Raw genomic sequence first — 27,804 nt, 5'->3', positions numbered from 1 at the left:
ACATGCTTGCAGCCAGTCACGCGAGCCGCATGCAATGCGCCTATAACCACATCTTTCCTGTCACCAAGACTTGGCTTGCCTAGTGGAGGTAGACCTAAAAGTACGACAGCAGTTTAGGACATTATTAATACTACGTGACTCAGTCAGTCAGTCCGTCCATCAGTCAGCATTGCCTTTAAGAGTCTAACAGTTGTGATTGTATTTTTTACATCTTCAGAATCTGCTTTCTGAAATTGGCAGACTACCGTAAAACCAGGGAACTTGATGAGGACGCGATGTTTCATCCAGTTCACAGGACTAGATGTTTGATTCAAGCAGAATGTTTCTCTAAACAGTTTCTGTCAAATTGTTTTTCTCATGGGTTTGCCATTTCATTGATAAGATTTCTGCATTTAAATTAACATTTTTAAACAATTGTTTGTGTCGCTCAGGGCCTGGACGAAACACCAGTCTGCTGGGACTTTGTAGCCACCAAGGAATTCAACGTGAAGAACGCCAAACCAGGAACGCTGAACGTGTTTGACTACTATGAGAAAGGTGAATATGCTATACACACAGGCAAACGAGAAAGTTCGTATTTCTGTGACTAGAAAAAAGGCCTTTTCTCTTCTCTGTCCTGTCATTGCAGCAAGTAAAATACAAAAATCGCAGAACTCACGAAAAAAACCTACCTTTTTTTCTCAAGACTGTATGACCTTGCTGAAAATTCATGGACCAACTAGCAGGAAATACGACTTTCATGTGATATTAGGCAAAACTCAGTTGAGGATCAGACACAATCGGTTTGCACCAAACGATATCTTTTTCTGGTAACCTTTTCTTGTCACGTAAAAGCTTTTGATGCCAGCCAAATGAGTGTGTGCATTTCTTTGATTGGTTCTGGTCATTAAGGATCCATGTAACCCTCACCCTCACAGATCCTTCAAACTCTACCTGGGTTGGGTTTGGAGGAGTTTAGAGGATTGAGGAGATAGAGCGCATGCAGCTGGTTTAACCTAACACTGGGCTGCACATGGCCCTAAAAAAAGAATTAAAAAAATATTGAATCAGGTTTTTTTTTGCACGGTGTTACTTTTTTGAAGATTCAGAAAGATTTCTATATATAGTGAGTTATGAGTTCACGTGGTTTGAGAGGCATTTTCCCGTCAGTATATATTTTTTTTCATGAGGGAAAAGGAAATAAATTGCTCGTACAAATAAAATTCACCATCATCTTTCCAACAGATCTGGCCATCTCAGACTCGCTGGAGTTCATTTGCCAACCAATGGAAGAGGAGATGCCTGAGCCTGGCACACCAGGTGAATCCCCAATAGACCCCGACATCCCCCCACCACTCCAACCCGATGAAACCCCGCTAGACCCCGAAATATCCCCACCACTCCCAGATGAATCTCCACTAGACCCAGACTTTGGAGTCATCCCTCCGGGCCAACCAGACGAAATTGACCAACCAATTTCGCCGGGTAAACCGGCTGTAGATGTAGATGGGGATCCGATAGAAAAACCGGGTAAACCCGGAAAGCCAGTAGATGACCCATCTGCTAAACCAGAAAAGCCTCCCATTAAACCATTAGTTGATCCAAATGCTAAACCAGAGAAGCCTCCCACAAAGCCAGTAGTTGACCCAACTGTCAGCCCAGTTCAACCTACTACTAAACCAGTAGTTGACTCTTCCGCTAAACCAGATATGCAAACTGTTGATCCGTTAGTTGATCCGTCTGGTAAACCATATAAGCCTACTGTAGAGCCAGTAGTTGATCCAACTACTAACCCAGATAAGCCTACTAATATGCCAGTAGTTGATCAAACTGCTAAATCAGAAAAACCTAGTGTTTTACCAGAAGTTGATCCATCTGTTAAACCAGATAAACCCACCATTGAACCAGACGTTGAGCCTGCAACAAAACCAGAGAAGCCACCAGTTGTTCTGGAAGCGCCAACAGCGAAACCAGATAAACCAGTTGTTCCTGAAGAGCCAACAGCAAAACCAGACAAACCAGTTGTCCCAGACGTTGAGCCAACAGCAAAACCAGATAAACCAGCTGTTCCAAAAGAAGAGCCAACAGCAAAACCAGATAAATCAGTTGTTCCAGAAGAAGAACCAACAGCAAAACCAGATAAACCAGTTGTTCCTGAGGAAGAGCCAACAGCAAAACCAGATAAACCAGTTGTTCCAGAAGAAGAACCAACAGCAAAACCAGATAAACCAGTTGTTCCAGAAGAAGAGCCAACAGCAAAACCGGATAAACCAGTTGTTCCTGAGGAAGAGCCAACAGCAAAACCAGATAAACCAGTTGTTCCAGAAGAAGAACCAACAGCAAAACCAGATAAACCGGTTGTTATTGAAGAGCCAACAGCAAAACCAGATAAACCAGTTGTTATTGAAGAGCCAACAGCAAAACCAGATAAACCGGTTGTTATTGAAGAGCCAACAGCAAAACCAGATAAACCGGTTGTTATTGAAGAGCCAACTGCAAAACCAGATAAACCGGTTGTTATTGAAGAGCCAACAGCAAAACCAGATAAACCGGTTGTTCCTGAAGAGCCAACAGCAAAACCGGATAAACCAGTTGTTATTGAAGAGCCAACAGCAAAACCAGATAAACCAGATGTTCCTGAAGAGCCAACAGCAAAACCAGATAAGCCAGTTGTTCCAGAGGTTGAGCCAACAGCAAAACCAGATAAACCAGTTGTTATTGAAGAGCCAACAGCAAAACCGGATAAACCAGATGTTCCTGAAGAGCCAACAGCAAAACCAGATAAACCGGTTGTTATTGAAGAGCCAACAGCAAAACCAGATAAACCAGTTGTTCCTGAAGAAGAGCCAACAGCAAAACCGGATAAACCAGTTGTTCCTGAGGAAGAGCCAACAGCAAAACCAGATATACCAGTTGTTCCGGAAGAAGAGCCAACAGCACCACCAGATATACCAGTTGTTCCAGAAGAAGAGCCAACAGCACAGCCGGATAAACCAGTTGTTCCTGAAAAGCCAACTGCAAAACCAGATAAACCGGTTGTTATTGAAGAGCCAACAGCAAAACCAGATAAACCAGTTGTTATTGAAGAGCCAACAGCAAAACCAGATAAACCGGTTGTTATTGAAGAGCCAACAGCAAAACCAGATAAACCAGTTGTTATTGAAGAGCCAACAGCAAAACCAGATAAACCGGTTGTTATTGAAGAGCCAACTGCAAAACCAGATAAACCGGTTGTTATTGAAGAGCCAACAGCGAAACCAGATATACCAGTTGTTCCGGAAGAAGAGCCAACAGCACCACCAGATATACCAGTTGTTCCAGAAGAAGAGCCAACAGCACAGCCGGATAAACCAGTTGTTCCTGAAGAGCCAACAGCAAAACCTGATAAACCGGTTGTTATTGAAGAGCCAACAGCAAAACCAGATAAACCGGTTGTTATTGAAGAGCCAACAGCAAAACCAGATAAACCGGTTGTTCCTGAAGAGCCAACAGCAAAACCGGATAAACCAGTTGTTCCTGAGGAAGAGCCAACAGCAAAACCAGATATACCAGTTGTTCCGGAAGAAGAACCAACAGCACCACCAGATATACCAGTTGTTCCAGAAGAAGAGCCAACAGCACAGCCGGATAAACCAGTTGTTCCTGAAGAGCCAACAGCAAAACCAGATAAACCGGTTGTTATTGAAGAGCCAACAGCAAAACCAGATAAACCAGTTGTTATTGAAGAGCCAACAGCAAAACCGGATAAACCGGTTGTTATTGAAGAGCCAACAGCAAAACCAGATAAACCAGTTGTTATTGAAGAGCCAACAGCAAAACCAGATAAACCGGTTGTTATTGAAGAGCCAACTGCAAAACCAGATAAACCGGTTGTTATTGAAGAGCCAACAGCAAAACCGGATAAGCCAGTTGTTCCAGAAGAGCCAACAGCAAAACCGGATAAACCAGTTGTTCCCGAAGAGCCAACAGCAAAACCGGATAAACCCGTTGTTGCTGAAGAGCCAACAGCAAAACCAAGTGAACCTTCCACTGCAACCACAGATCAAACTGCAGGTTCTCCAGGTGAATAGTTTTCCTGTTGAATATTTAGATGACATTTTGAACAAGATTTTGTAGCTCAATTTATTTGGGCTTGAAGAATGACATATCGACAGTCAACCAAGTAGTTGATAGTAAAAGCTAAGTAATTAACTCATTAGTTTGTTAACAGTGAAACAAATCTTGAGCTAACCGCAACCAAAGTGTGTTGGTTAATCCTGTTTATGTGTGCATAAATCCTTTAACCGGGTGCCGCACTGGTTGAGCCAAGTAATTTCCAGTTTGATTTTTGTTGACAGAACCAACTCTGCCAGGTGATAACTTGTTTGTTTGGTTTCTTATTCCGAGTAGCGTTGACAACCAAAGCTACATTGCCAACAACAATACCAACAACAGTGCCAAGGACAGTGCCAATGACAATTCCAACCACTTCTCCAACACCTGTTGTCATCATAGGTAAATACAACAAAGTGTTCTAAGTTCAAAAAGCAAATGACACTATAGTGCAGTAGTCCAATGGTTACAGAATTCAACCCATGTGTGACAGTATGTGGGTTGTGGGCAAAACATTGTATTTTTCGATTGCCTCTCTCCACCCAGGAGTATAAATGGGTACCAATGAGGGTAGAGACCAAATTGCACTGATCTTGAGGTGCCGCAGGACAGTGGTTTTATGGCCTGAAGAAACGGGGGAATACTGTGAAGTGCTTCTTTTAAACTGTTACTATTAAGAGCTTATACTTGGGCTCTTAATTTTAAACATGCCATGGTTTGATTATGCAAATATGAACAATGAAAGCATGATAACTTCCGTTGTATAACATGTAGAAATTAAAAGAAATTGTATATAGCTTGTCATTTTAGTATTCCTTCTGTAAATCGCTTACTCATGTCAGTGAGTCATTTTTATTAAACCTTGGCCACCAAGCCTATTTAATTGTCCACTCTGACCACGCATTTTTCATTTATGTGCATTTGCCAGATACTATCTGCATCCTGTATCCCGACATCTGTGACTTTGGCGTATGTGTGGATGATGAGACTAGGCCTTCCTTCTATTATTGTGATTGTAACCCTGGGTTCACCGAAGTCAGCGGCCATTGTGTCCGTAAGTCTTCCCATTGCTGTCTTCCAAGAAAATTGTCTGTGCCAAGCTATTTTCACCTGACGACACTTAAAGGGAGCATGATATGAATTTAATGCTGAAACATATTGTGTGCAAATTCCCACTCCTCTGATTTGTATGAAAACTGCAAGACATCCCTTTATTTGGTGAAAATTGAGGGACATCACAATTTAGCTCATTAATATGGAAACTTGTATCAGCGTACAAATAAGAAAGCAACCCCCCCCCCCCCTTTGGCAATTTGAAGATTGAGCGCTTTACAGGCCTGTTCATCAGGCTATAAGACCAGTTATTGCAGCAACTCGCGATCAGTGCTTTCTAGTCTGTACCTTCTGAGGTACCCATTTATACTCATGGGTGGAGAGAGGCAATTGCAGTAAAGTGTCTTGCCCAAGCACACAGGCAACCATGTTCCCTGTCAGGGTTCGAACCAACGTACCACGATACGCGAGTCGAACACCGTAACCATTAGACCACAGTGCTCCACAAATGCAGAACCAGTGCTTTAAGCACTGGTTCTGCATGTCGTTTGGACTACAAAGTTTTCTCAGAAATGCAGACATATTTATTGCCAAAAATATGTATTTTTCCAACCTTTGATTGATGTCACAAATTACAAATTGAAAAAAAAAGTGTTGCTGGGTATCTCAATGAAATAGTCCCTAAGATGTTTCCCAATACAACTTCTTGATGACCCAGATTTTGCACATGGTGGCTTGAGTCCAGATTTATTCCAGAATACATTTTTGTCTCCACAGTTGCAACAACACTTCCACCTGCAACAACTACAACTGAAGTTATTATTGCAGGTAAGTCAGAATTTACCAAGACGTATGAAACATGCACAAAACTCAGTTGCCATCAACAGAATGTTGGCTTTGATTTAGAACTGGGGTGTGTTCCAGTCACGTAAATGCAAACATGACTAACTGAACGATAATGTCGTTTGAAAAAAAATTAAAAACTATTGTCAAAATGGCAGGGACCTATTTGCCAATCCTATAAATGTCACTCTTCTGGATAGTAGCTGAAAAAGCCTGAACAAATTTATTGTGACTGGGAGAGAAATGTTGCCAGTAAGATGCGACTTACTGTGGATGTGGTAAAAACTGAAAATGCCAGTAACAACACGATTGTTACATTCATTGCCTTGTGTGTGGGGGCCACTGCTGAACACATAGCAAAAGACTCGGGAAGACTATTTGCATTGGTGGAAACAGTAGAAAATAATTCTGAATACAGTGCATGTATTGTTTTCATGCTTTTTACTCTTGGCATCTGGTTCAGACCTTTGGTTTGAGCAGTGGCAAAATAAAGCTTATTGTTTCCATGGTGTTGGCACAGATACCTATTGCAACTTGTACCCTGAGGTGTGCGGTGACGGTGTCTGTGTGGACGACGAAAGCCTGCCCTCAACCTACCGATGCGATTGTGAGCTTGGCTATGAGGAGGTTGAAGGAACATGCGCAGGTGAGTCACAAGGCGAAAAAAAAGTTCCAACTATTGCAAAAATGGAAACATTAGGATTGCTCAAGATTTAAGAAACTTCCCAAACACCTCATGAAGATGTTATTTCCGAAACGTGATATACGCTGTTTTGTCTCCTGTTTTGTTCCCTGTTTTGTTCCCTGTTTTGTTCCCTGTTTAATAGAATCCTACTCTCTCATGGCTGCCCAAAAGCAATTTTGATGGCTGTTATTACTTAAAACACAACAAGGCAAAAACTGAAGTTTAGAAATGGCTGTGGTACCTGGTACTGTTTTTATTCTTTAAAGTTTAAAAACCGTGCAAAATAGTCGACTTTTTCAAATGGATGTGTTGTGTTTTAGAAATAAACTCTTCACATGTTTTCAGTCTTTGATTTGGCCCATCAACAGACCAAATTTTTGGCGATCAATTGCAGCCATAATTCATGTCGTCCATGCGTGCAGGAAAGTATGACATGCGTGCATGTAAGTGTAACGCGTGCAGCTGGAACAAGCAGGTCGGCATTGGAGATGTGTACGTGTTGTTGCCTACGTGTGCAGTGGGAGGGGCTTAATGGATCGGTCCATTGTTCTTGAAAGGGGTTAAGCCTACAGTTGCCAATACCAAAACTTATTAAATTGATTTGAAAAATGTATTCAGTGAAACAGTTTGCACTGTGATTGAGAATTAATTACTGCAGAAACTGTCTCACAGTGTGGCACAGCACTAATCAAGGCATGCTGTCAATTCTATCACGAAGGCCCCCTTCAATGGCGAAAGCATTGTGCTAGCTAGTGTACAGATATTCCATGACAGGGCAGTTACTTTGTACAACAGTGTGTGCAATGGTTTCTCCATTGAAGGCGACATCTTGAGTGTACAGTGATCACGAGTCTGGATTCTCCAATACCTTCACTGGCAACTTTTTTGTAGAAGGGTCTATATACTTGCTTACTTTATATGTGACTTAAATACTGCATATGCTTCTGGTAAAGAAGTCAATATTACCTGTTATGAAAGAAAATTTCATTTGCACCGAAAAAAAATGTCATTTTTTTAAGGGGCGGGGAAGGAGGAGAGGAAGGGGTTTGATATTTTTACATGAGGAGTAAAGGTAACATTTGTCTTTCTGTGGCATATTCAGATGTTGATGAGTGCACTTTTGAGGAGAGTTGCCCGGGTCTCAACAGTGTGTGCACAAACTTTCCCGGCACGTACGAGTGCAACTGTGAGGAGGGCCATCAAGAGGACAGCGAGGGCAACTGCTTCGGTAAGAAAGGCACCTGATTGGCTCATTTTTGTCAAAACCAACGTTTTGATTGATTGGTTGAGACCAGGCCCGGATTATATAATAGGCACAGTAGGCACTGAGCCTAAGGCATCTGAAAAATTCAGGGTGCCTATGTATGTACAACACTGCCTTAAACCATACGCATCCACACACAAGAAATTGATTTTTTTTTTTTTTAAGTTTTAGCGTCTCTCTCTGAATTTTTGATTTCATCAACTGACACTGATGTAGCTGCATGCACATGCAAGTATGGAATTTACGTGGACTAAAAGTTTGTCGTTCTGAAGCAGATGGTGCCAAAAGGCTTTTTGAGCTACAGTTTAGCTGGGCTTGCTTAGTACAGCTTAGCATCAACATGAAATGCGAGGCTCCAGTGCTAACCAGAGCTATGAAATAGGTGCTGGTGCCAAGGGCAGAGTAAGGCCGAGGAACACTGGTGCCAAGGGCCTATGGAACACTTGATCCAGAGACCATTCGATCATACGCTACAGGTTTGAGCACATTTTGAAAAACATAAACGTCGAGCGTACTTTGCGCGGTGTGCGTGCAAACCACGGCGCCACTACGCCCGTGCAGTGTGTCCCCAATGTGGCTCTCGAAAAGTGATCACGTAGTACAATCTACGGTTAATGCATGAAGTCCATATTGTTTGACTAAACGTCTGTTGAACCCATGCTTGTTAACCACAGTTTAACTAGCCTAGTTCCAAATTTGGCTCCACCCTACCGAGGTTATTTACACCACTGTTTACTATGAACCAAGCACATAATGTACAGCAGAGAGCCAGGACAGGGAATTGTTCCACCATCACGTTCTGACCATTATTTTGCTAGGAAACGTCTTCTGTCTTTCTTATTTTGCTAGAAAACGTTTTGCATGTTGCTATTAGTGCATAGAAGTAAAGTTATGTCATGAATCAACTAGTTCACAAATAACTAGTTAAAGCTATAGTCCATCATTTGCAGCCATCCGAAAAGTAACTGGCGTAATTATTGTTGAAAAACATACTTAGTTGAAAGATAGTAAGGGAACTAAACTCCCTGTGAAATTATTCTTTCTGGGAAGCTGTCATTTTGAAGTAATCAACGAAAGAAGGCATTTCCAACGGTGATTCTTAAGAAGCACCGTAGGAAAATTTAAATTAGTAGTTCGTTTTGTTATTCAGCGCAGCGCGCGCAAGTATTGGAACGACGCACACGCGCGCGTTTGTTATAATTCGTCGGATCAGTGCGCGACGTCGCGTATAACTGCAATTCAAAACATGATTCAGTAACTTTTGATTTGAAATTGAGATCTTAGAATGCTGGTTTTTCTCGGAATGTACAGCTGAAGCTTAGCTGAAACTTTATCAGGTTAGTTGCTTAGTATCCTTTATTAGATTTTGAACTCTTTAGTTGCTTCAAACGAACAAAATGCACAAATTACAAATGATGGACTATAGCTTTAACCAATGGTCCTCGATAGAATGTTCTCACAGATTTCCATCTTTCTTGTACATGTACTCTAGCATGTCCCATATGCAGTGACACTCTCCCCAGCGGGTTTGAGGAAAAGTTCTGTGCTTCGGACTACGGTGAGTGATTATTGAAAATTGCTGGAAATGCCATCAAGAGATCAGCTTTTGAAGTGACCACTTTTGGCGAGGGGTACTTTCGGGTTTTTAAAAGCATAAATGCATTAAAGAGGTTGTGGAATGCTCGAAGACATTTCCGTCATTTTTCGGGTATATGTAGCCTAAGGTGTGATGAAATAAAAACGACTATTGTTTCTGTCATAAAATGAGTACAAAAGGTACTTTTGAGAGCTGTTTTTGAAGTCCTGTCATGCCTGTTTCGACCCGAACGTGCAATTTGTGTAAAAGTCTTTGTTGCGGGCAGCAAACAAAACACAGTAAATCGTGACGTAATAAACAGGACTCCCGATGTAGAGTAGCATAAACGAGTCCTGTTTATTACGTCACGATTTACTGTGTTTTGTTTGCTGCCCGCAACAAAGACTTTTACACAAATTGCATGTTCGGGTCGAAACAGGTCCTGAAAAATAGCTCTCAAAAGTACCCTTTGTACTCATTTCATGACAGAAACAATAGTCGTTTTTATTTCATCACACCTTAGGCTACATATACCCGAAAAATGACGGAAATGTCTTCGAGCATTCCACAACCTCTTTAAAGAACTATTTGACAATTAGTTGAAAAGATCTTTATAATGTAGAGCATAAACATTCTCACAACTATCCCATCAAAACTTTTGGAGGAACAAAATTGTGTAAACACGTATTTATGTTGCAAAAAGTTACTGCTGCATCAGATGTACAGGGTTTTCAATGTTTTCTCTGCAAATGCAAGACACATTGTGGATTTTCTGTGACCCAAACATATGAAATATTGGCTTTTTATCCCATCTTTTTGTCATGCCGTTAAATAACGTGGTCAGCTGGGATGAGGATTGTCAGTTGGTCGTTCTCGTTTTATTTCTTTATTAATTGTTCTTGAGATGACTCGTTTTTATTATTAACTTATTGGTGTCAAGGCCTTGTCTTTGTTTGTATCTTTATCTTGATGTATTTTTTTTTTGTAATGTCAAGGCCCCAATTGAGTAGCTTCTGCTGGATGGGTTAACCCCATTTAAGATGGTTTTAAATAAATAAATAACTGGAAATTTATTTTTAACCCAGATTTGTTGTGTTGTAGAAATGAAAGAAATTGTTTCTGTATGCTGTGAGATACAAATGGTCCTGAAAACATTTAAAGTCGTTGACAACATGAATAAAATATCCACAGAGGGGCAATTTTTTTTTTATAAATACCACCTCTAATTTGTTTATGGGAGTTGAATGACATTATGTTGCTGTAACCTTTTGGTTTTTTGTTTGTTTTTGTTTTTGCCGTCGCAGTCTTTGGTGCCAAGAAGAGAGGTGACGGTACGCTTCGTATCCTGCTTGACCTGAGGATGGCAGAGAACAAAGTGTCCGAAACACGTTACATCAAACCGACAGTGAACCCACAATGCATCTGCGATGAACTTACATACGGTTGGTCACATGACGCGGGGCTCTAAGATGGCCTGGCGTGCCTTTTAAAAAAATTGATTTCAAAATTGTGACAAAAAAGTTTCTATTGAAGATGTAGGTTTGGTTTATTTCCGTGTTATTGCTCAAGGGCTGAATCACATTTGTAGTTAACCAAAGAATGATAAATGCAAAATAATAACTTGCATCCAAGTTCTAAACTTGAAGTCGTCATCAATGGTGTGGTAAAGTCCATCACAAGTCCAGTCACAAGTAACAGTGGATGAACAATAACAAAGGAATGCCTTTGTCAAAGCTCATTTGAATAGCTTGTGAGTTGATATGAGTCTGGGGGGGACTCGTGATGGACTTGCAGGGACTTGACGGGACTTGTGATAGGCTTGACTGCAGCACTGATTGTTCTGAGAAAGTGTGTTTTTTGCGGTATAAACCTACTTGTGTTCAAGAACATTCTATAATGTGTGCCTTGTACGGCTCACAAACCTTCCTTTTACAATATGCCACTGGTTTACTAAAGTATGGTATTCAAGAAAGCTTCATTGCCTAATATGCTCTCAAGCTTTAGTGAAGGTATCTATTTTTCCATTCTCTGCGTCTACCGGGCAGCACTCCTCATATTCCCAAAAGCAGATCACAATCAAGTCTGATTAAAACTCAAAGAGTATTTCTATCGATGTTCTCTTCCCATCTTTTCATGTCTTAACAGGAGATCGAGTCTTGATCATAACATCCATGGACAAGGTGGCGATTGAGACAATGCGAAGGAGGACGATGGAGACCGTAGACCTGGGCGGGGCTTATATCGTCCCACTCAAGGGGAGTACCAAGGGCCAGTTGGTAGATGCCCGCACGTCCAGCTGCCCTTAAAACAACAAGTACAGATGAAACACTTCCGACCTCTTCTCAGTTAACACGACGATGTTTTTTTTTTTCATGTGTATCAGCATCATTTTATAAGTAGATTTAAAGAACTCATGATTGAGAATTGTTTTTCTTGCCATTTCTGACATAGACACCGGTTTGTTCTTTGTTGTAAAAGAGCATGTGAACTGCAAAGTTCTTCATGAAATCACTTGATGTTTATGCTTTTGCTTCTTCACATGAAATAGTCAGAACTTGCCTTGATGTGAAAAACTAAGTTTGAATTGCCGTCAAAGTACACCGTTGTTATATTTACATATTAACATTTTAAGTATTCACCTCAATTTGTTTTTACCTACATTCGCGAAAAAAAAAAGCTTTTTAAACGATTGCATACAAATACATATATGGTAAAAGCTTGGACAGCTCGTAATGGTTTCAAATAAAAAAAAATTGCCAAACAATGGTGCTAATATATCCTGTAGAAATTAATGTTTTTATTCCTGATTTTATAGATGTAGAAAAGCATGTAGCATTAACGGACTAGTGTTTTTTTGGTCTTGTTACATTTTTAAAAGTTTTGTGTCCGCAGCTGTTTTGAGAGTATCTACCAACTTGCAGCTTTGAAAGGTTTAATCATGTGTAACCAAATTTGTAAAGAGAATTTCCAGGCGATTTCGTCTTGAGAATGATAATATTTCAAAGACGTACAAACAATTTGATACTTCAGCTGATAACTAGGATATCGTTACACCACATTATGTTCATGTAGTTTTGGGAGTTTTTTAAACAGTTAACAATGTTATTTTTTGTGCATGTGATTTACTTATAGTTTTTTTTTATATATAAAATAGCAATTGTGGATTTGTGCCAATTTGTAACTTAGATGTAGTTAAGATTCGTATGAATCCTCGGTTGTTTTTGTTTACTTAAGAAGGCCTCTTGTCAAAGGAAAATTCAGCTAGAAACAACAAATAAAGTAAACGATTTCAATCAATAGAAAACTTGTGGTTTTCCTTTATTTATTATCAAAAGTTTATGTCATTAAAATAATCCCTTTTCCTGGACAAACCAAAGTGTAGAAAGAAAATGATTTCTCTTTTTTATATAATCAACTTTTTTTCTGTGCACCGCTTGATTCCATTAAACACAAGAGAAAAAAATCACCATTTCATTTCGAGAAATGGATATTAAAATGTTTGCCATTGGGATCCTTTTTGGCTTATAATATTCTACAAACTGAGAAATTCCTCGGTGTCTGAGCACAGAGAACATGGGAATTAACTTATCGCGGTAGAATCAAGTCAACTATGAAATATTGTCCAGTTACATGATATACAAATGGAGGCGGAACACACAAAAACAGAGACGGACAAAACTTAACGTAAAATTTCACTGTGATCTTTCAGCAGGGTAAAAAGAATGAGGTATTGCAAGTATGGCTTTCACAATTCCTTTTCTGAAATTATTTAAAAAAAAACCCTGTTTTAGTAATCAAAATGTCAAGATTGATTTCTTGTCAAACAAGCAAAATACAGTAAACTCCGGCTAAGTCGGCACTCTTGGGACCCCAGAATTTGTGACGGCTTGCGCGAATGCCGACATCTGCTGCAAGTCGTCATTTTGCTGACTTCATTGAATGGTCTTTTGCACACATGACTCATTGCACTAATTGGCTTCGATTTACCCTGGATTTAATGCTTGGGTTGAATCCAGCAAATTAATCCTCAAATTTCATCATGTTTGGGGTATTGATAGTGGAGACCATGATACATATGTACGTGCACAGTAACCAATCAAATGCGTGCGTGGTGCGGTAGATACGTACGCACGCACTGACTGCAGCACGCAGTAGTCATTCAATAAGACGACCCCTAAAATGGACAGAGCGCATGCGTACAGCCGAGAGGGGTTACTGATTGATATGCTCACGATGCATATGCGGTGTATGCAGTAGGACACCCTTTTTCGACACCGATGCATGCAGCGATCACGGGCCGTGCGAAACCACTTTTCACTCGACACTTTGCCAACCGCAGTACAGGAAGTCGATGCCAATGCGTGATTTGTTGAATGCCGACTTTAATACACAAAGGATTTTGTAATGCTTTTTATGGAAAGGGGACCGAGAGTAACACGATGACTTGAGCAAAATGGTGACTTATAAAAGCCGACTTAGAAATAAAAAATTCGATGGAAATGCATTATGGACAATCGGGACTTTAGTCAGACGGCCGACTTGAGCGATTTGACGAGTTGTACGATGTCGGTTTAGCCGGAGTTTACTAGCTAAAAAGAAGAAGCCAAACAGTGGCCAAAATAAAAAGAAATCTAAAAATTCAAAAGGAAAATCTGTGCTTTGCCAATACATGTACAAAATAAGGGACCTGTTCCATGAGATGCCCTGGAAACGATGTAATATCCAGACGCCACTTCAGTGATTGTGTACCAAGTCTACGGAGAGTTAAGAACATTTTCAAAGCATTTCCTAACAACATTGCAAATGTTTCTCGTCCCAGATTCATGTCTTTTTAACATTTTTGCAATGATGTGACATTCATTGAGATATGTGAGGAAAAAAAAGTGGCGCCTGGAATGGATGCAACATTCTTTCTGAAGGCAACCCCCCTTGTTACTTTTCTCAGAGTTAGTTACATGTAGCTGTGATAAAATAAACAAAAATTGTATGTTACAATGCCATAGACTGTTTTAGGGATACCGATCAGGATATAATGGCATGACAGGGATGTGTTTCTATTGCATAAGCCCCCTGAGATTACTATGTGACCACAGGGAAGTCAGTATCCATGAAACAGTCTATCTCTCAATGTGGCATTCCTTATATCTAACTGACGTAACTAACTGCACAGCAGCAAAGATCACAAATTTTGTTTATTTTTTTTTTTGGGGGGGGGATGTAAAAGCCATTTCTAAGAATACCACTCTGCACTCTCTTTTCCCCCTAAATTAACTGTATTTTGCAATGATCCATACAAGTAAAGAAATCTGGATATTATACATTTCAGCTCTAACAACGAATATTGGTTAACTGAAATGCTTTTGGAAACCTGTTGGTTCTTTTCAAGGCCCTTCTAGATCCACTCTGATCCAGAACCAGCTAGACTACACAGGAACAGTCAACACAACAGATGCTTGAAAACGTCATCTGGTTCCCCCCCACATCACTTCAATACGTTCTCTTCTGGGTGCTGATATATAATACTGCAAAACCAAAATCAGGAGAGAAGTTTGTTAAGTTTGGGTTTAATTTATTCTACAAAAAAAAAAAGACAGACACAACACATTGGTTTTACACAGAAGCTACAAAAACATCTTTAACCTTCCCAACTCTATCAAAATCCATCCCTTCATTTTTAAGAGATTTTGGCAGATAAGCATGTACAACAAAATCTTATTTGAGCTTCCTAACTAAAAACCCTATTATTGCAAATAACATGTATCTAATTAGCTGAAACCGAGTCACAACATGTGTGTATATCAGTGCATTCTGGAACTCTGCTTGTTAGAAACAGCCTATCATTTGTGCATACCATTGTTTCCCCTGATGAATGCGTCTCCGTATTTGTTCTTCAGTTGGCCGTTGACATATTCCTCCGTTTGCTCCAAGGCAATATTCATGTAGCCATCAAGGCAGGCAAGCACTCCTGTATAAAAGGAAACAAAATTAGTTCACACATTCAGAAATTTGCTGAAATTTGTTTGAATGATCACGGTTTGAAATATGCTGTCTGGTCCAGTGGTGGATTTTGTAGGATTGAGGAAGGTTCTCTGCAAACAAGGCAAGTCTAGTAGAACTGCTCCCAGAGTGCACAAAATTATATTCCATTGATTCAGAATGGATAGTCACTGGAAATGTTTTCATACATTGGGTGTAGTCGTAAAATTTAGGATTCAATTAAATACTGTGTATGAGAGTCCTAACAGTTAACGGCAGTAAAAACATGCAATACAACAAAACAGACTGGCACATGAAACAACCAGTCCAACATCCTTTTATACTAAAAGTTTTCTTCTTCTTCATTCATTCGCTTTCATGATGACTTGATGAGTTGCATCTGGTGTTCAGTCTTTATTTCTACAAATTTCAAAGTCATACCACAGGACTACTGAAGGGTCAATCTTTTCAAACAGTTGGACATATACAAGTCGTCTTAAGCTTCAAATTGAAATCACTTGGCTTGACGCTCAGGTGCAAAATGTTAAAGAAAAGCCTCCTTTAAAAATTGAATTGAGACTTGAAACTTGGCTGGTGAAATACTGAGGACCTTGTCTTTGCCTCATAAAAATTAATTTTGGAGAATTTTGTCGGCTCAAGAGTGAGTCAAGTTGGCCTGAATTAGTTCTGCATGTTTTTCTGCACTCAAGGGGCCAGTCTGGGGTAATTCCATTTCAAACTTGTTAGCCAATGTGGAACTTAAGCAAGTCTTATTCACAAGGGACCATGGTGTCAGTCAGTCGGGTGCAAAGAGGGCTATGGGCTGGGGCCAATTTCACGGCGCTGCTAAGCACCAAAATTTGCTTAGCACCCAAAAAAAAGTCTGGCCTTTAAAAGAAGGTTACCAGCTAAAACTCCATGTGATGTATACTGCTCATGATTAGTATTCAGCTGTTGTTTGCCTTAGCATGAAAATCACATGGAGTTTTGGCTGGTAACCTGCTTTATAAGCCAGACCTTTTTGTGCTAAGCAATTTTTGTGCTGAGCAGTGCCGTGAAATTGGTCCCTGGTCTCTCGGGGACCAGCAAATGTACCTTTAGGAGTTTTGGGAAATGAAATTCTTACCTCTGTAATCAACTCCCGAGTTGAGTTTCACGACAACTGGTCTGCCAATGATCTGCTTTAGGAAGTCACTCGGTGTCTGTTTGCGACTCATTGTTTTCAGGTGTTTGGAAGAAACAAAGATTTCCACAATTTGACACAAACCCTAGGTAAATGATTGGAAAGAGACAAGATTTACAATGGTTGTCTAGCCTCTAGTCCCAGTAACTTGGACACTACAAATCGCCTTTTTGAACATTTCGGACATGGTCTGGGGATAGATTATCAGACATGGGCATCTGGAAATAGTGGAAGAGACCCAACCATGTCCACAGAATTACTAAATACACCACCTGAGACACAAGTAGAGATTGATGATTAAGATAGACTAAGAGGTAGGCCTACTTAAGGTTTACTTACAGTTACAGGGATATTGTTAAAGGGAATGTACAACATTTGCTTTTGCTGCAATTTTCAGAAATAAATGGATTTGGAGGATTAGTATGTTATAGCAAATATTGTGAAACTGACATGTTTCACGTTTGGGGCTTGTAGATGCTGGAAAACCAAGAAAACCAATCATGTTCTTGTAGTCTGGTTCCCTGACCCCACTTAAGATGAAACGCAGAATGTATAGACTTTGGAGAATTGTTAGGTCAAAGAATCAGCCTAGCAGGCTTGTACCCCTTCACAGGTGTGTAATCAATTGCAAAGAAAATGCAGAATAACTAAATATGAAAAATTAGGAACAGTTTTTGAAAAAAAGCCAGTTTTCTCCAAGTTCCAACGCTGGTTGGCCGACCAGCGTTGGAAAAATAGTTTTTCTTGAAAATGTCAGCATGCCACAAGGAGCCACGATTTTACATGACGCTTTAGACTGTCATTTCCTAATAGTTCAGTAAGGTATTTCGTGATAATTTGATCATTTCATTTTTTGATGTTTGCGAATGTTGTATCTTCCCTTTAAAGTCATCATGTAATAATATTGGGAGGCTAATCATCCTTCATTGTCCTTACTCGCAGCTGGTATGCTGAATTGCGAAGGACGCGGCTACATTACGTGGTTGGGCCGCTGGCACGTAAAGGCGCCTATGGCTGCCGGCCACATCGACCCATATAGGGCCTATGACCATGGAGCACAGCCTGAGAATTGAGATTGGAAAACCGGAGGGCCTGGCAATGCCTGGCATGCCTGGAGAAAAACCCTCATGGCACAGCAGGAGAGAACAAACGCACAACTCTACTCACATTTGATCCGCAGCCAGGATTTGAACCGTGGTCACCTTGGTGAGAGGCGAGCGCTTAATTACGCACAAGCCACCCAATATTATAATGCTTCCCACATCATGTCATTGCGTCACATTGTCATTGTCTAGACATTGTCATTTTTGTGTGTGGGACAGGGAGAAATGTGTGGGGCACTTGTGAAGGAAGGCCTGCACAGAAATTCCGATTTATTTCCCCAAAATGTCCGGTAATCCTTACTTTTAGGACACCTCTATTTTGTACGAGTTCTGTTCAAAACTGACTTTTGCAGATGACTGTCCAGTACCAAAGTGACTTTTGCAGGCTAAAGAAGTCTTTTTTCTTCAGACAAACTCATGTTAGTTATAATTTTGAAAGCACTTTCAAAGAAAATGTAACTTTCCTACCTTTTTTTGCAGTTCGCCATCTTGCTTTTTAAATTTATTTTCTGTTTGTCATCGTCGTCTTTAACCCCTCATAAATCAAAACCCTGCCCTCTTTCTACAAAATTAAACCTGCTGATATTCAAGAGGTGTCATTGCCAAATGTTCAAATGTGTCAATAAATATCAGAATGTCACTTTTGAGTGTCATAGTCAGCTGTTTTGGTGAGTCTTTTAACCTTATATAGGAAAGGGGTCCTAAAAGTAAGGATTACCAAATGTCCCTTAACGCAACGCAACATGTACCTTCCATGCTCATTAAAGAATTATATACAAGTTAATCATAAAATGTACACGGACTGCTGAAAAAAAATGCTTAAATTGTGTAAAAAGTCAAATGAAGCTGGCCCTACCGTACCTTCACTCCGTTTTCCTCAACCTATTGAGGGCGCTGTACAATTTTTACGCTAAAAATTATTTGCATTTTTTTAAAGTCATCTTGAAGGAAGGGAACATCAACAGAGGGCTCACTTTCATTAAGCTTCCTTTAAGTCACATGTTAAATTTTGGCCAATGGTGATGAGTTTTTGGCCTTACCTCGCTAAACGGACCAATCGGAGGAAGCGCTGCAAGCGGCTGGTTCAAATGGTAAAATTGCAATTTAATTTGGCGATCACATTGCGAGACCGACCACAAGAAAGCATACCAGGCACAGCTAGTTGTTGTGAAGATTCAGAATTTTCCCAGAAATTTGCCATACCGAAACTATGTCGGCGGCCAAAGATATTTATTATTCTGACAAGTATTTCGATGAAACGTTTGAGTATAGGTGAGTAAATAAGAGTTTATTCTTTCCTCCAAAAAATTGATTTAAAAATATGCTGTCCCATCGATCCTTATTTAATTTTTGAAATTGTGTGGGGCCCTGGGGGTGAGTGTATTTTTGCAAAATATCAATCATGAACAATTAATTTAGGCCTTAACTGCTAAATTACTCTTTCATCGTGTTCTGCATGTTCATGTCTTTCATGTCTTTTTTTAGTTTCACTGTTCACGTGTAAATTAAATCATGGTCTTCTCTCTTTGTCATGTCTGTGATTTTGTGAACTAGGCAGTCGTCATGGCAGTAGCAATGTGGATTTTACAATTTGACAAAATATGCCTAGCCTACAGGCTACACATTTTTACATAGGCCTAATTTAAACAAAACTTGGAAAGATTCCCATATCTGGCCATCACTTATTTTTCCCTTAAATGACCTATCAGCCATCAGAAAGTGATAATATGTCCTAGTAAAAAGTCAAAATTAGCAGTGACAAATTTTGAATTTTTACTGAGAAAACACTTAGAAATTTTCAGACCAGTCCCATCAGCCCATACTGCCATAGGGTTTGTGCACAGGGTGAAAAATGATGGCCAGATATGGGAATCTTTCCCAAAACTTTTCGGAGTTAACCATGTTTAATTAATGTTATTGTTAACTAATTTTTTTTTTTTATCAAACAAATTTGTTACATTTTATAAGTTACCTACATTTTTAAACAAGCTTTTTCGTATATTCTTTTCAGTATTGTGCAGTGAAACTGCCTGTAACTTTTTGGAAAAAATGTTGCAACCTGACGCCGCTTTTTCTTCATAATCATATAACCTGGAAAATGACGCACTATGGGGAACTCGCAAAAACTAAAGACTCTATGGAGATTAACTAACCAAACTAAATTAAACTCGGGATCTTTGAAAGGAACGGTCGCGAGGAAATTGAATTAATAATAGAGACACAGACACAAATTCTAGATTTCAAACCAAAAAAACACAAAAATGATTTATTTACAAGAACTTCAAAAGAAAAGCAAAATGACCAAATAATACTAAAGCCAAAACCATGAAAATCAAGACTAAAACCATAAAACTAAAACCAAAAATCAAGAAACTGAAGACTTAACATGCTTAAAACTAAAAACCTGAAACCAATACAGTGTGTAATAACTTAAGTGGACTTTACAATACAAATCAATGACTCTAACAACAGACTAACTTCAAGCAGAATGACACCACTCAAGTCAGGAGGAACTTGAGCTTATATTTTATAATGAAAAAGACTGAACTGCACGCTGCTGGTCTGAATTGTGGCTCGACCATGTGGCAGCTTATAATATAGTGGGAACATGTGGGCTAAAATAAACAAACAGGGGGCACACTACCAACAAGGAGGGGGGGGGGATCTTAAGTAAAACTAAAATGATTTTCTTTTCTAAGGGGTCTACTCCTAATACTTTACAATGAATACTTACACCTAAAGCTTGGCCCTGCTACAGTCTCGATGAAGGTCATTCATCATGTTCATTGCAAAAATGATAAGACATTTTACTTTTTAGGAGTGCAAACATCCTTTGATAATACTTTAACTTTCTCTGTCATAGCCCATAGACTTTGTGGAGGAGGTCTGAGTGGTGGCTTTGAAGTTGTAACTTGTATGGAATTCTTTTCAACTGTTCTTGACTCTCCATAGACTTTGTACACAATTGCAGAAGTGGCGTCAGGTTGCAATATTTTTCCAACTTTTTCCTCGCATCCACTGATTTCCTTGTTTTTTACTTCTCATCAATGCCATTACAAACTGAAAACACTGTACAAAAAAAGTTGTGTGTGGTTTGGAATTTCCTTTTTTCCCCTAAATTCTCAGCTGCATGCCTGATATACTGGAGGTTCCTTAAAATTCAAAGTCCCCCCCACCCAAAAAAGGGGGTTTATTGACTGGTTTGCACTTCCTACATTCTGAGCGAGAGGCATGATGGAAATACCTGGAGCTAGTCTAATTCAAATCCCAGCTTTATACATCCCCCCCCCCCCATTTTGGGTCAAATTTCATAAGGAGCTGGGATTTCCCAAGCTATTCCTATGAGGTTTTCTCATAATGGCCAAGAAGAATTTAGGCCATTGGGAAGGGAAAAGGCATAGTCTTTTGTAGCTACTGATGTAATGTAAAATCACAACAACTTTGACTTAAAGTGTCCATGAAATAAAGTTTTCTTAGTAACATATTTTGTGCGACTTTCTGCTCCTCTTATGCTTAAAATGTATGAAAAAAATTTGACATCCTTTTTTGGTTAATTTTATTGAAAAGTGCACTTCTATAAACATTTAAATGTTCCATGCTTTTCTGGACAACTAAAAATGCTGTTTTCAGAAAGACACTGTTCAGTTTATGAGGCTTTTCTGTTCAATTTGTGAACCCAAAGATTTGTTTATTATTTGTGAGAAGTTTGCTTTATCGGCTTAATACTGCCATTTAGTGACACAATGACAATTCACCAAAGAATGGAACATTTACGACAGAAATATCAAACATTCTGGCAACTTTTGGTGCTGAAATAGCCTTGACAAATTGACATTGAGCTTTCTGCCTGAAATGACATCACACTGTTGCTCATGAATATGGAAATTGGTATTAGCATAAAAATCAACCCCAAAGGCACCAAAATACCCTTGAAAATGGCAAAACAAAAATTGAAAATAAGGTTAAATGGGACACAAAGGTGCATTTCCCAGGAATGCATTAAAATAAATTAAGCAATATCTGCGACAGATAGATGACGTTTAGTCTTCATACCAATGATAGTACATGTACACATAAACCACACATCTGAATTGAAGTAATGAAGTGGCATCGGAGATTCAGAGTGCTTGCCATGTACAGGTAAATGCGTAGTCTTTCCTACAGTGGGAGGCGGTAGAAATCAGTCGTAGTTTCCTTGTTTGTAATGTCTTTCTTTCTTATCACCAGGCATGTCATGCTGCCCAAGTCGATAGCCAAGATGGTCCGTAAGGGTCACCTGATGACTGAATCAGAATGGCGGGGTATTGGAGTACAACAGAGCCAAGGATGGGTGCACTACATGGCCCACGAACCAGGTAAGTCATTCATAGAAAAACCCAGCTGTACTGTGATAATCGTTTGTTGTCTTGTCTACTACAGAGCTCATATTTATCAACCAATGGAATTTTTGTGGGGGGAGGGAGCCTTGAATCACAGAACACTATTTTCAGTTGAAAACAAAATATGGATGACCTGATTGTTTTGAAACCAGCATGATTCATTCTGCACTGATTTTGAGCACACGTAGTTGGCGTGCAGTAGACAACTTGCCCTCCCACTTTCAACCCCACTATAGACTCATTGCACTCGGAAGTAGGGCTGTCACAAAATACTGAATAATAAGTCAAATACTCAATCATCAGTCCTTCTGATTTGAAAATCACAGGTGTGTGGAAAAAGGCACACCTGGACTTTTCCAGGCGTGTGGTTTTTCTAGGTGTGTGATTTTATAGGTGTGTGATCTGTGGTCCAGGGAAATTCAGGCGTGCAATTATTCACACTTCTCAGGAAGCTTTTAGGCGTGCTATGGCATGGGGGTGTGATCGCACGCCTCAAATCAGGACGGACTGATCAACTGAATATTACAATATTAGCTTTTTGCCTTTTTAAAAATTTGGAAGGAAAAAAACTACTCATAGACACAAATGAGAAATGACTGATGTCATAATCTTGTTGCGACCCTTTATTGTCGGGTACCACTTTTGTCCACATCCCTTCAGCAGATTAATTTTCTTTTTACAGTTATTAAATAATAATTGCAAAACACTCCAGCACTCCATATCAATCGCCGCGAGCAAATTTTATCTGGCACACTCTTCGTGCAACTTTTTACTGGCGCAGCACGCAGTTGCAGCTGGCAGTTTCGAATATCTGATAGTGGGTTCAACACAGTTTTGAGTAATCAAATACTAAATTTCTAATTTCGAAATGGACAGCCCTACTCACAAGATTTCTACATGGAGGGACACACCACACGCGACGTATGCTCTTGTTCGGTATGTGCATGTCAGCATCTTATGGTGAGTGACAGGTGTCATCGGCACTGCTTTCAAAAGGGCCTCCCAGTGGTCTCTCTTCAACTCTCCCTTTGTAACCATTAAGAGGGTACTTGAGCAGAGAGTCCATACCTATTTCCAGCTCGTCATTTTCTGATCTCTTTTGTTTCAGAGCCTCACATTCTCCTCTTCAGAAGACCTCATCACAAACCCCTGTCAGAGGTTCAGAATATGGTGCAATCATAACAGGCTATCTGGAGCGAGCCCTCTTCCGCCCCCAACATGGCTGTCCCTGTGTGATTTCCCGCTTCGGGCACCGATCCACACTTGTAAAGTGTAAATATTAAAATAACCTTGTAAATATTAAAGTAGTATAATTCTCTGTTGTCTGGTTGGAAAGAAGTCCAGCACAGTGACAGAGTTAGTCTGTCCTCAAAATCCCAGCAATAATTTATTCCACTCATGATGAAATGTGCTAAACCTGTCAAGGATCAGGAACATGTATTTGGTATTTGCACAGTGTTATTAAGCTTTTGATATTACTCACTGAAAGTTTCGATTTGAAATGGGTACATAATGTATAGTAATTAAAAAAATGTACATGTATTGTCATCAGCATTAGCATACATGTTGATGAAAAAGGAAACATATTGAAGCAAAGACCAAATCAAACAGTGCACAGTAACCGGCATGTATGAAACATTCCATTTCCATCCATACATGTGGCAATAGAACCATCCAGTAAGCACTGCGCGTGCTTCCCTCCGATACCACACCTCACGAATATCAGACTTTTGTGCATGAATGTCGCACATAAATCACGGCTGTGATTGGTCAGAAGGCTGGGCTTAATGGATTGGTATATTGCCGAACCTAGTTTATACTGTGTTCTGTCAAATTTTTGTTATAACCTTGTTATAGGCCTAAAACAAGAGCTTGGGTCTGTTGCAAGAGTTTTGGGGTAAATTTATGGATCCTAGATTTTTGGGGGTCATTTTGATTTCTCCATTTACATTTTGATCCATCATTGATTAGTTTTAAGAAATTCATTTTGTTTTTATTGTAATTAAGCTATATTATTTTGACATCTCTCCTTTTTTTTTTTTTGGCAAAATGCAAATGTGATGCAATTTTGCATGCACACAGACATTCTGTTTCCTTTGTTCAAAATTACAATAACTTACTGTGTTAATCAGTACCTCAACTAGAATATGATGCAAAAATGCTGCCTGTAACTCATTTACCTCACCATGTTAGGTTATTTTTTTTTTTTTACACTTTTGTCTTTTTGGTACTTGTCAATTTGATACTATTGTATAAGCACTTGTCTTAGAGAAACAGTATTTTGTTGATTTACCTGTACCAGATTTCACATTTGTGATAACAATGTTGAAGACTCACAGGAAGAAGTGTTGATGGTATTGGTACATGTATTGTTTTTTTCAATAGTTTGTATCCAAATCTCTAGAGTGATATGCGAAACAATGATGTCACTATCTGAAAAAGATTAATGTTTTTCTTTCAATTGTCCAATGTTCAAAGTGAAAGATTAATGATATGCCTTTGTTATCAAAACACTTTGTCTAAATTCATTTATCAGAAGAAATTCCATTTTTTTTTGGTACAATGTAATTGAATAAACTATATGTATGTCTGTTTATCACCATTTCAAGTTTCCTGTCACTATTTTGTTTTTGGTTTCCAAGTTGGGTTCCTTTTAATCCAGTTTGTAATATTTCTACTATATTTCTACAATGTACATTTGTACACAGAATGAAACAAAAATCACGTCTTTTACGCCTTAGCAAAAGCTGAAAATAACCTTTGGAGGCATCTTTTTGAAACAGGTCTTTTTCTTACGCATGTGTACCTGTATCTGGATGAACCTTCAAAGAACACCATATATAATCACTTGTACAAGCCACCAAGAAAACCAACCGGACAATTAAAGATAAACCGTACATGATAAAATGTAATACATGCATATATTGCTTTATTCAATTTATAATATAAAATGTCAATTCTGTACAGTGCAGAAAAGTTATCAGTTTACAAAAGCCTGCATAGATATTTTGCTGTACATGTACACATTTTTTGTTTACTGTACAGGTTCAGACATACGCACACATTTGGAAACCTATTCTGACCTTTGACCTCTTCTCCAAAGAGCCTACACTTTTACATTGTTAAAAATGTATACATGTACACGTATACTGTTTACATATTGCCATTGTTAAATCTGCTGCTTATACTGTACATATTTACATGTTGGCTGCATCTTAGCAGAAATACAATATTCACACACTGGACCATACTGGACGGAAGTTAACCCCATATTGTGTACATGGACCCTGTTATAAAGCAAGTGTGAAATAAATACATTGTACATGTATTGTCTGGATAAAAATTGGTAGAAATATTCTGTATAAAGAAATGCCCAAAATACGTTTGTTCTGTAAAAAAAAGAAGATATGAAAAAATAAGAAGTGGTACCCTGATATGATGCACACAGCTTTGAATAAATGAAATACACAATGTATCTACTAATCAGATATGGTCAATATGAACATGCCCTTTTGGTGTCTACATTTACTGCAATATTAGCTTCTATGTTGTTCACTGACCACTGAAAAGCAAGTATGTGATTCTGCTATAAAAATCCAGCACAGAAAATTAATTAATTACCCAAAGTAACAACAACAACTGGGTCAAATTTGCACCGCTATTAGCTCCATGATAAAAGGTACAGTCGACTCTTGTTAATACAAACAATGTTAATACAAATTCTGGTTACATGTATATCAAACATTAAGCCTTGGTTCTAGCTGTGCATATTATGTGCACGATGAATGGGATTAGCACTTAATACAAAATGTTGATATAAGTTTATAACAAACATTGTGGCAATGTCCGACTGAGTTTGTATTAACGATGTCGGCTGTACATGTATCGCTTTGCCAAATAAACCAAGATAATTGATATATGGATATTCCTCGGCAGTAACTAAATGTCTGCCTCACAAAACTTTATAAAATTTCCCTTTTCCATAAAGCCCAGACTGGTGAAGATTTAAAACTTGGTAACTGGCAAGACACTCAAGAAACAGGGGCATCATCTAATCAGTTACATCGATGATGAGCGGACAGACAAATTCCGAGTGCTTGATTCCCAGTGAGAAGCTTGGGTACTTCCTCTTGTTGACGGTCACTTTTTCCGGGCTGTGTGCCCCAGGTCCAGGTTTCTTGGTGCCGTCCCCAGGCATATTGTTCCTGCCCAGCATGGAATACAAGGGCTTCTTGTTTTTGGTGACGTCCGGGTGCACGGCGTTGTGACTTCCTGGCCCAGGGGTCTTCGACAAATCCTCCAAGTACCCGCCCACTTTGGGCCGGCCCGTCATGGAGTGGCTCGCAGCTGACTTCTTGTTGGGCACCTTCGGCCCGATGAGTTTTGGCAGGGTGTAACTGTTGGAGGCGGGGCTTTGGTCGCGCTTCCTGAATCGGGTGCGAGCGCCCATGGAGTACACTGGTGCATGGCGCTCACCCTGTGGGTGCACCTTCTCTGGACTGTAGGCATACGGTGATGGAGTGACAAATGTATCTGGAAATAAATTCATAAGAATCCATTAATGAGTTACAAGTTTAACAAGTGCATATAGAACATCATTAACACATTAACAAAATCCTATGAGCACAAATAGAAAATTGATATAAAAGTATAAAAGTATACTACAAGGAAAAGAAATCAACTTACTTGGATCTTTCTGTCGGCCCAGGATAGAGTATGCAGGTGTCCCGTCTTTTCCCACTCTTGTGATAGTAGGGTTGATGAAATGTGCTGGCCCAGGACTGATGTCTTTTCCGAACACTGCAAAGAAAAAAGAACATAAATGTTATGTTAAATACTCATTCAACATGCAAAAAGTTTTGCTATGTAAACAAATAAGTGCAGGTTTTTCTTTTGCTTGAAAAAATATTTAGCACAAAGTGGTACATTTGTAAAATGTGAATTCATTTTCTGTAACCAAAATAAACAATTGGATTACATGGCTTGGGCTTCCAAATGAAATTCAAAATTATTAAATCACAATGAAAAGTAAAGGGACTTAATAATAAAACCTGAGCCAACTTACTGGAGTTTTCTAGCCGGTTCCCAAAGGAGTAAGAAGGTTTCATGTGTTTGGTCATGTCATGTTTGTGTGCACCACAAGTCGAAGGAAGTCCATAGCGACCAGGCCCCGGTCCTGAAACAGAAACAAAAATCAGTTAACGTTAATAATCACAAGAACTACAGCCCATGACTCAAGGAGAATCTTGAAGTAAGTATGTTTTTAGGTCAATTTACCTCAGTCTTTCATTCATCAAGCTACAAAACTTGCAAGTAACAGTTTGGGGACATCCGGCATGTAGGCTTGTGCAACATGGAAATCGATCGAGAAATTTCGCGCGGTTTGACTTTGACTTCGTCAAACTGTCTACCTTTGTTGGAAGAGAAAATATCAAATTTATTTCACCAACCTCTCTCTCTTGCAGCAATCATTGGACTTCCATCTTCCTTTAGACCATCTGATTTCTCCATTTTCTTTGTGAATATTTCCAGTAACAAAAAAATCTCCAACTCCTCGGTTTCAGGTCATGCACGTGTAATGCGGTTCATGTGTAATGTTTTTAGTTTATCAGCGTCGTCGGGCGCGCACTCCTAACTACACGTCACTAAGGACGCCCAAGTAAAGTTTTAC

General features: G+C 39.4%; 4 protein-coding genes across 16 annotated transcripts in view; 2 read left to right on the top strand and 2 right to left on the bottom strand.

Moving 5' to 3' along the window:
• Positions 1-12,796, top strand: part of LOC119746365 (pregnancy zone protein-like) — a 49,964-nt gene extending 37,168 nt beyond the window's left edge. The window contains exons 31-41 of one of the 11 annotated variants that reach the window (XM_038223273.1): positions 432-537; positions 1,225-1,299; positions 1,867-4,041; positions 4,369-4,473; positions 5,000-5,125; positions 5,902-5,952; positions 6,488-6,613; positions 7,755-7,880; positions 9,409-9,474; positions 10,797-10,934; positions 11,638-12,796. In XM_038223273.1, coding sequence (XP_038079201.1) covers positions 432-537; positions 1,225-1,299; positions 1,867-4,041; positions 4,369-4,473; positions 5,000-5,125; positions 5,902-5,952; positions 6,488-6,613; positions 7,755-7,880; positions 9,409-9,474; positions 10,797-10,934; positions 11,638-11,798 — 3,255 coding nt within the window. In that variant the 3' untranslated portion in view covers positions 11,799-12,796. Of the gene's footprint in view, positions 1-431; positions 538-1,224; positions 4,042-4,368; positions 4,474-4,999; positions 5,126-5,901; positions 5,953-6,487; positions 6,614-7,754; positions 7,881-9,408; positions 9,475-10,796; positions 10,935-11,637 lie in introns of all 11 variants that reach the window. The other 10 variants (XM_038223266.1, XM_038223269.1, XM_038223263.1 and 7 more) reach the window with 10 other exon arrangements.
• A 1,956-nt stretch (positions 12,797-14,752) lies between these two features.
• On the bottom strand, positions 14,753-18,714 carry LOC119746364 (U6 snRNA-associated Sm-like protein LSm6). Of its 3 annotated transcripts, none has more exons than XM_038223258.1 (4): positions 18,616-18,714; positions 16,595-16,736; positions 15,344-15,457; positions 14,753-15,014 (listed from the first exon to the last, which is right to left on the bottom strand). In XM_038223258.1, exons 2-4 carry the CDS (start codon positions 16,683-16,685, stop codon positions 14,980-14,982), a joined length of 240 nt encoding a protein of 79 aa, XP_038079186.1. In that variant the 5' UTR covers positions 16,686-16,736; positions 18,616-18,714; the 3' UTR covers positions 14,753-14,979. The 3 variants fall into 3 exon arrangements, with proteins under 3 accessions (XP_038079186.1, XP_038079188.1, XP_038079187.1); XM_038223260.1 differs by having other exon boundaries at positions 18,611-18,648; XM_038223259.1 differs by lacking the exon at positions 18,616-18,714 and adding an exon at positions 17,819-17,957.
• A 107-nt stretch (positions 18,715-18,821) lies between these two features.
• Positions 18,822-23,348, top strand: LOC119746362 (cyclin-dependent kinases regulatory subunit-like). Its single transcript, XM_038223257.1, has 3 exons — positions 18,822-19,026; positions 21,982-22,109; positions 23,242-23,348. Exons 1-3 carry the CDS (start codon positions 18,965-18,967, stop codon positions 23,313-23,315), a joined length of 264 nt encoding a protein of 87 aa, XP_038079185.1. The 5' UTR covers positions 18,822-18,964; the 3' UTR covers positions 23,316-23,348.
• A 1,689-nt stretch (positions 23,349-25,037) lies between these two features.
• On the bottom strand, positions 25,038-27,775 carry LOC119746361 (outer dense fiber protein 3-like). The gene is made up of 4 exons (XM_038223256.1): positions 27,584-27,775; positions 27,199-27,309; positions 26,820-26,933; positions 25,038-26,666 (listed from the first exon to the last, which is right to left on the bottom strand). The coding sequence occupies exons 1-4, from the start codon at positions 27,642-27,644 to the stop codon at positions 26,185-26,187; spliced, it is 768 nt and encodes a 255-aa protein (XP_038079184.1). The 5' UTR covers positions 27,645-27,775; the 3' UTR covers positions 25,038-26,184.
• Positions 27,776-27,804: the final 29 nt, after the last annotated feature.

This window comes from Patiria miniata, unplaced genomic scaffold (genome assembly GCF_015706575.1).
Source record: "Patiria miniata isolate m_02_andy unplaced genomic scaffold, ASM1570657v1 HiC_scaffold_7, whole genome shotgun sequence".
NCBI lineage: Eukaryota > Metazoa > Echinodermata > Asteroidea > Valvatida > Asterinidae > Patiria > Patiria miniata.
Note: the sequence above shows the minus strand (reverse complement) of the source record. Positions and strands in the feature narration are given on the sequence as shown.

Excerpts from the sequence above, each read along its gene's own strand:
- LOC119746364 (XM_038223258.1), bottom strand. The coding sequence starts at position 16,685 with ATGAGTCGCAAACAGACACCGAGTGACTTCCTAAAGCAGATCATTGGC. Across the intron at positions 15,458-16,594 it reads CTCGGGAGTTGATTACAGAG|GAGTGCTTGCCTGCCTTGAT; the intron begins GTAAGAATTTCA and ends CCTTTTATACAG. Across the intron at positions 15,015-15,343 it reads ATTCATCAGGGGAAACAATG|TATTATATATCAGCACCCAG; the intron begins GTATGCACAAAT and ends TTGGTTTTGCAG.
- LOC119746362 (XM_038223257.1), top strand. The coding sequence starts at position 18,965 with ATGTCGGCGGCCAAAGATATTTATTATTCTGACAAGTATTTCGATGAA. Across the intron at positions 19,027-21,981 it reads GATGAAACGTTTGAGTATAG|GCATGTCATGCTGCCCAAGT; the intron begins GTGAGTAAATAA and ends TCTTATCACCAG. Across the intron at positions 22,110-23,241 it reads CTACATGGCCCACGAACCAG|AGCCTCACATTCTCCTCTTC; the intron begins GTAAGTCATTCA and ends CTTTTGTTTCAG.
- LOC119746361 (XM_038223256.1), bottom strand. The coding sequence starts at position 27,644 with ATGGAGAAATCAGATGGTCTAAAGGAAGATGGAAGTCCAATGATTGCT. Across the intron at positions 27,310-27,583 it reads GATTGCTGCAAGAGAGAGAG|GACCGGGGCCTGGTCGCTAT; the intron begins GTTGGTGAAATA and ends TTTCTGTTTCAG. Across the intron at positions 26,667-26,819 it reads GGGCCGACAGAAAGATCCAA|ATACATTTGTCACTCCATCA; the intron begins GTAAGTTGATTT and ends ATTTATTTCCAG.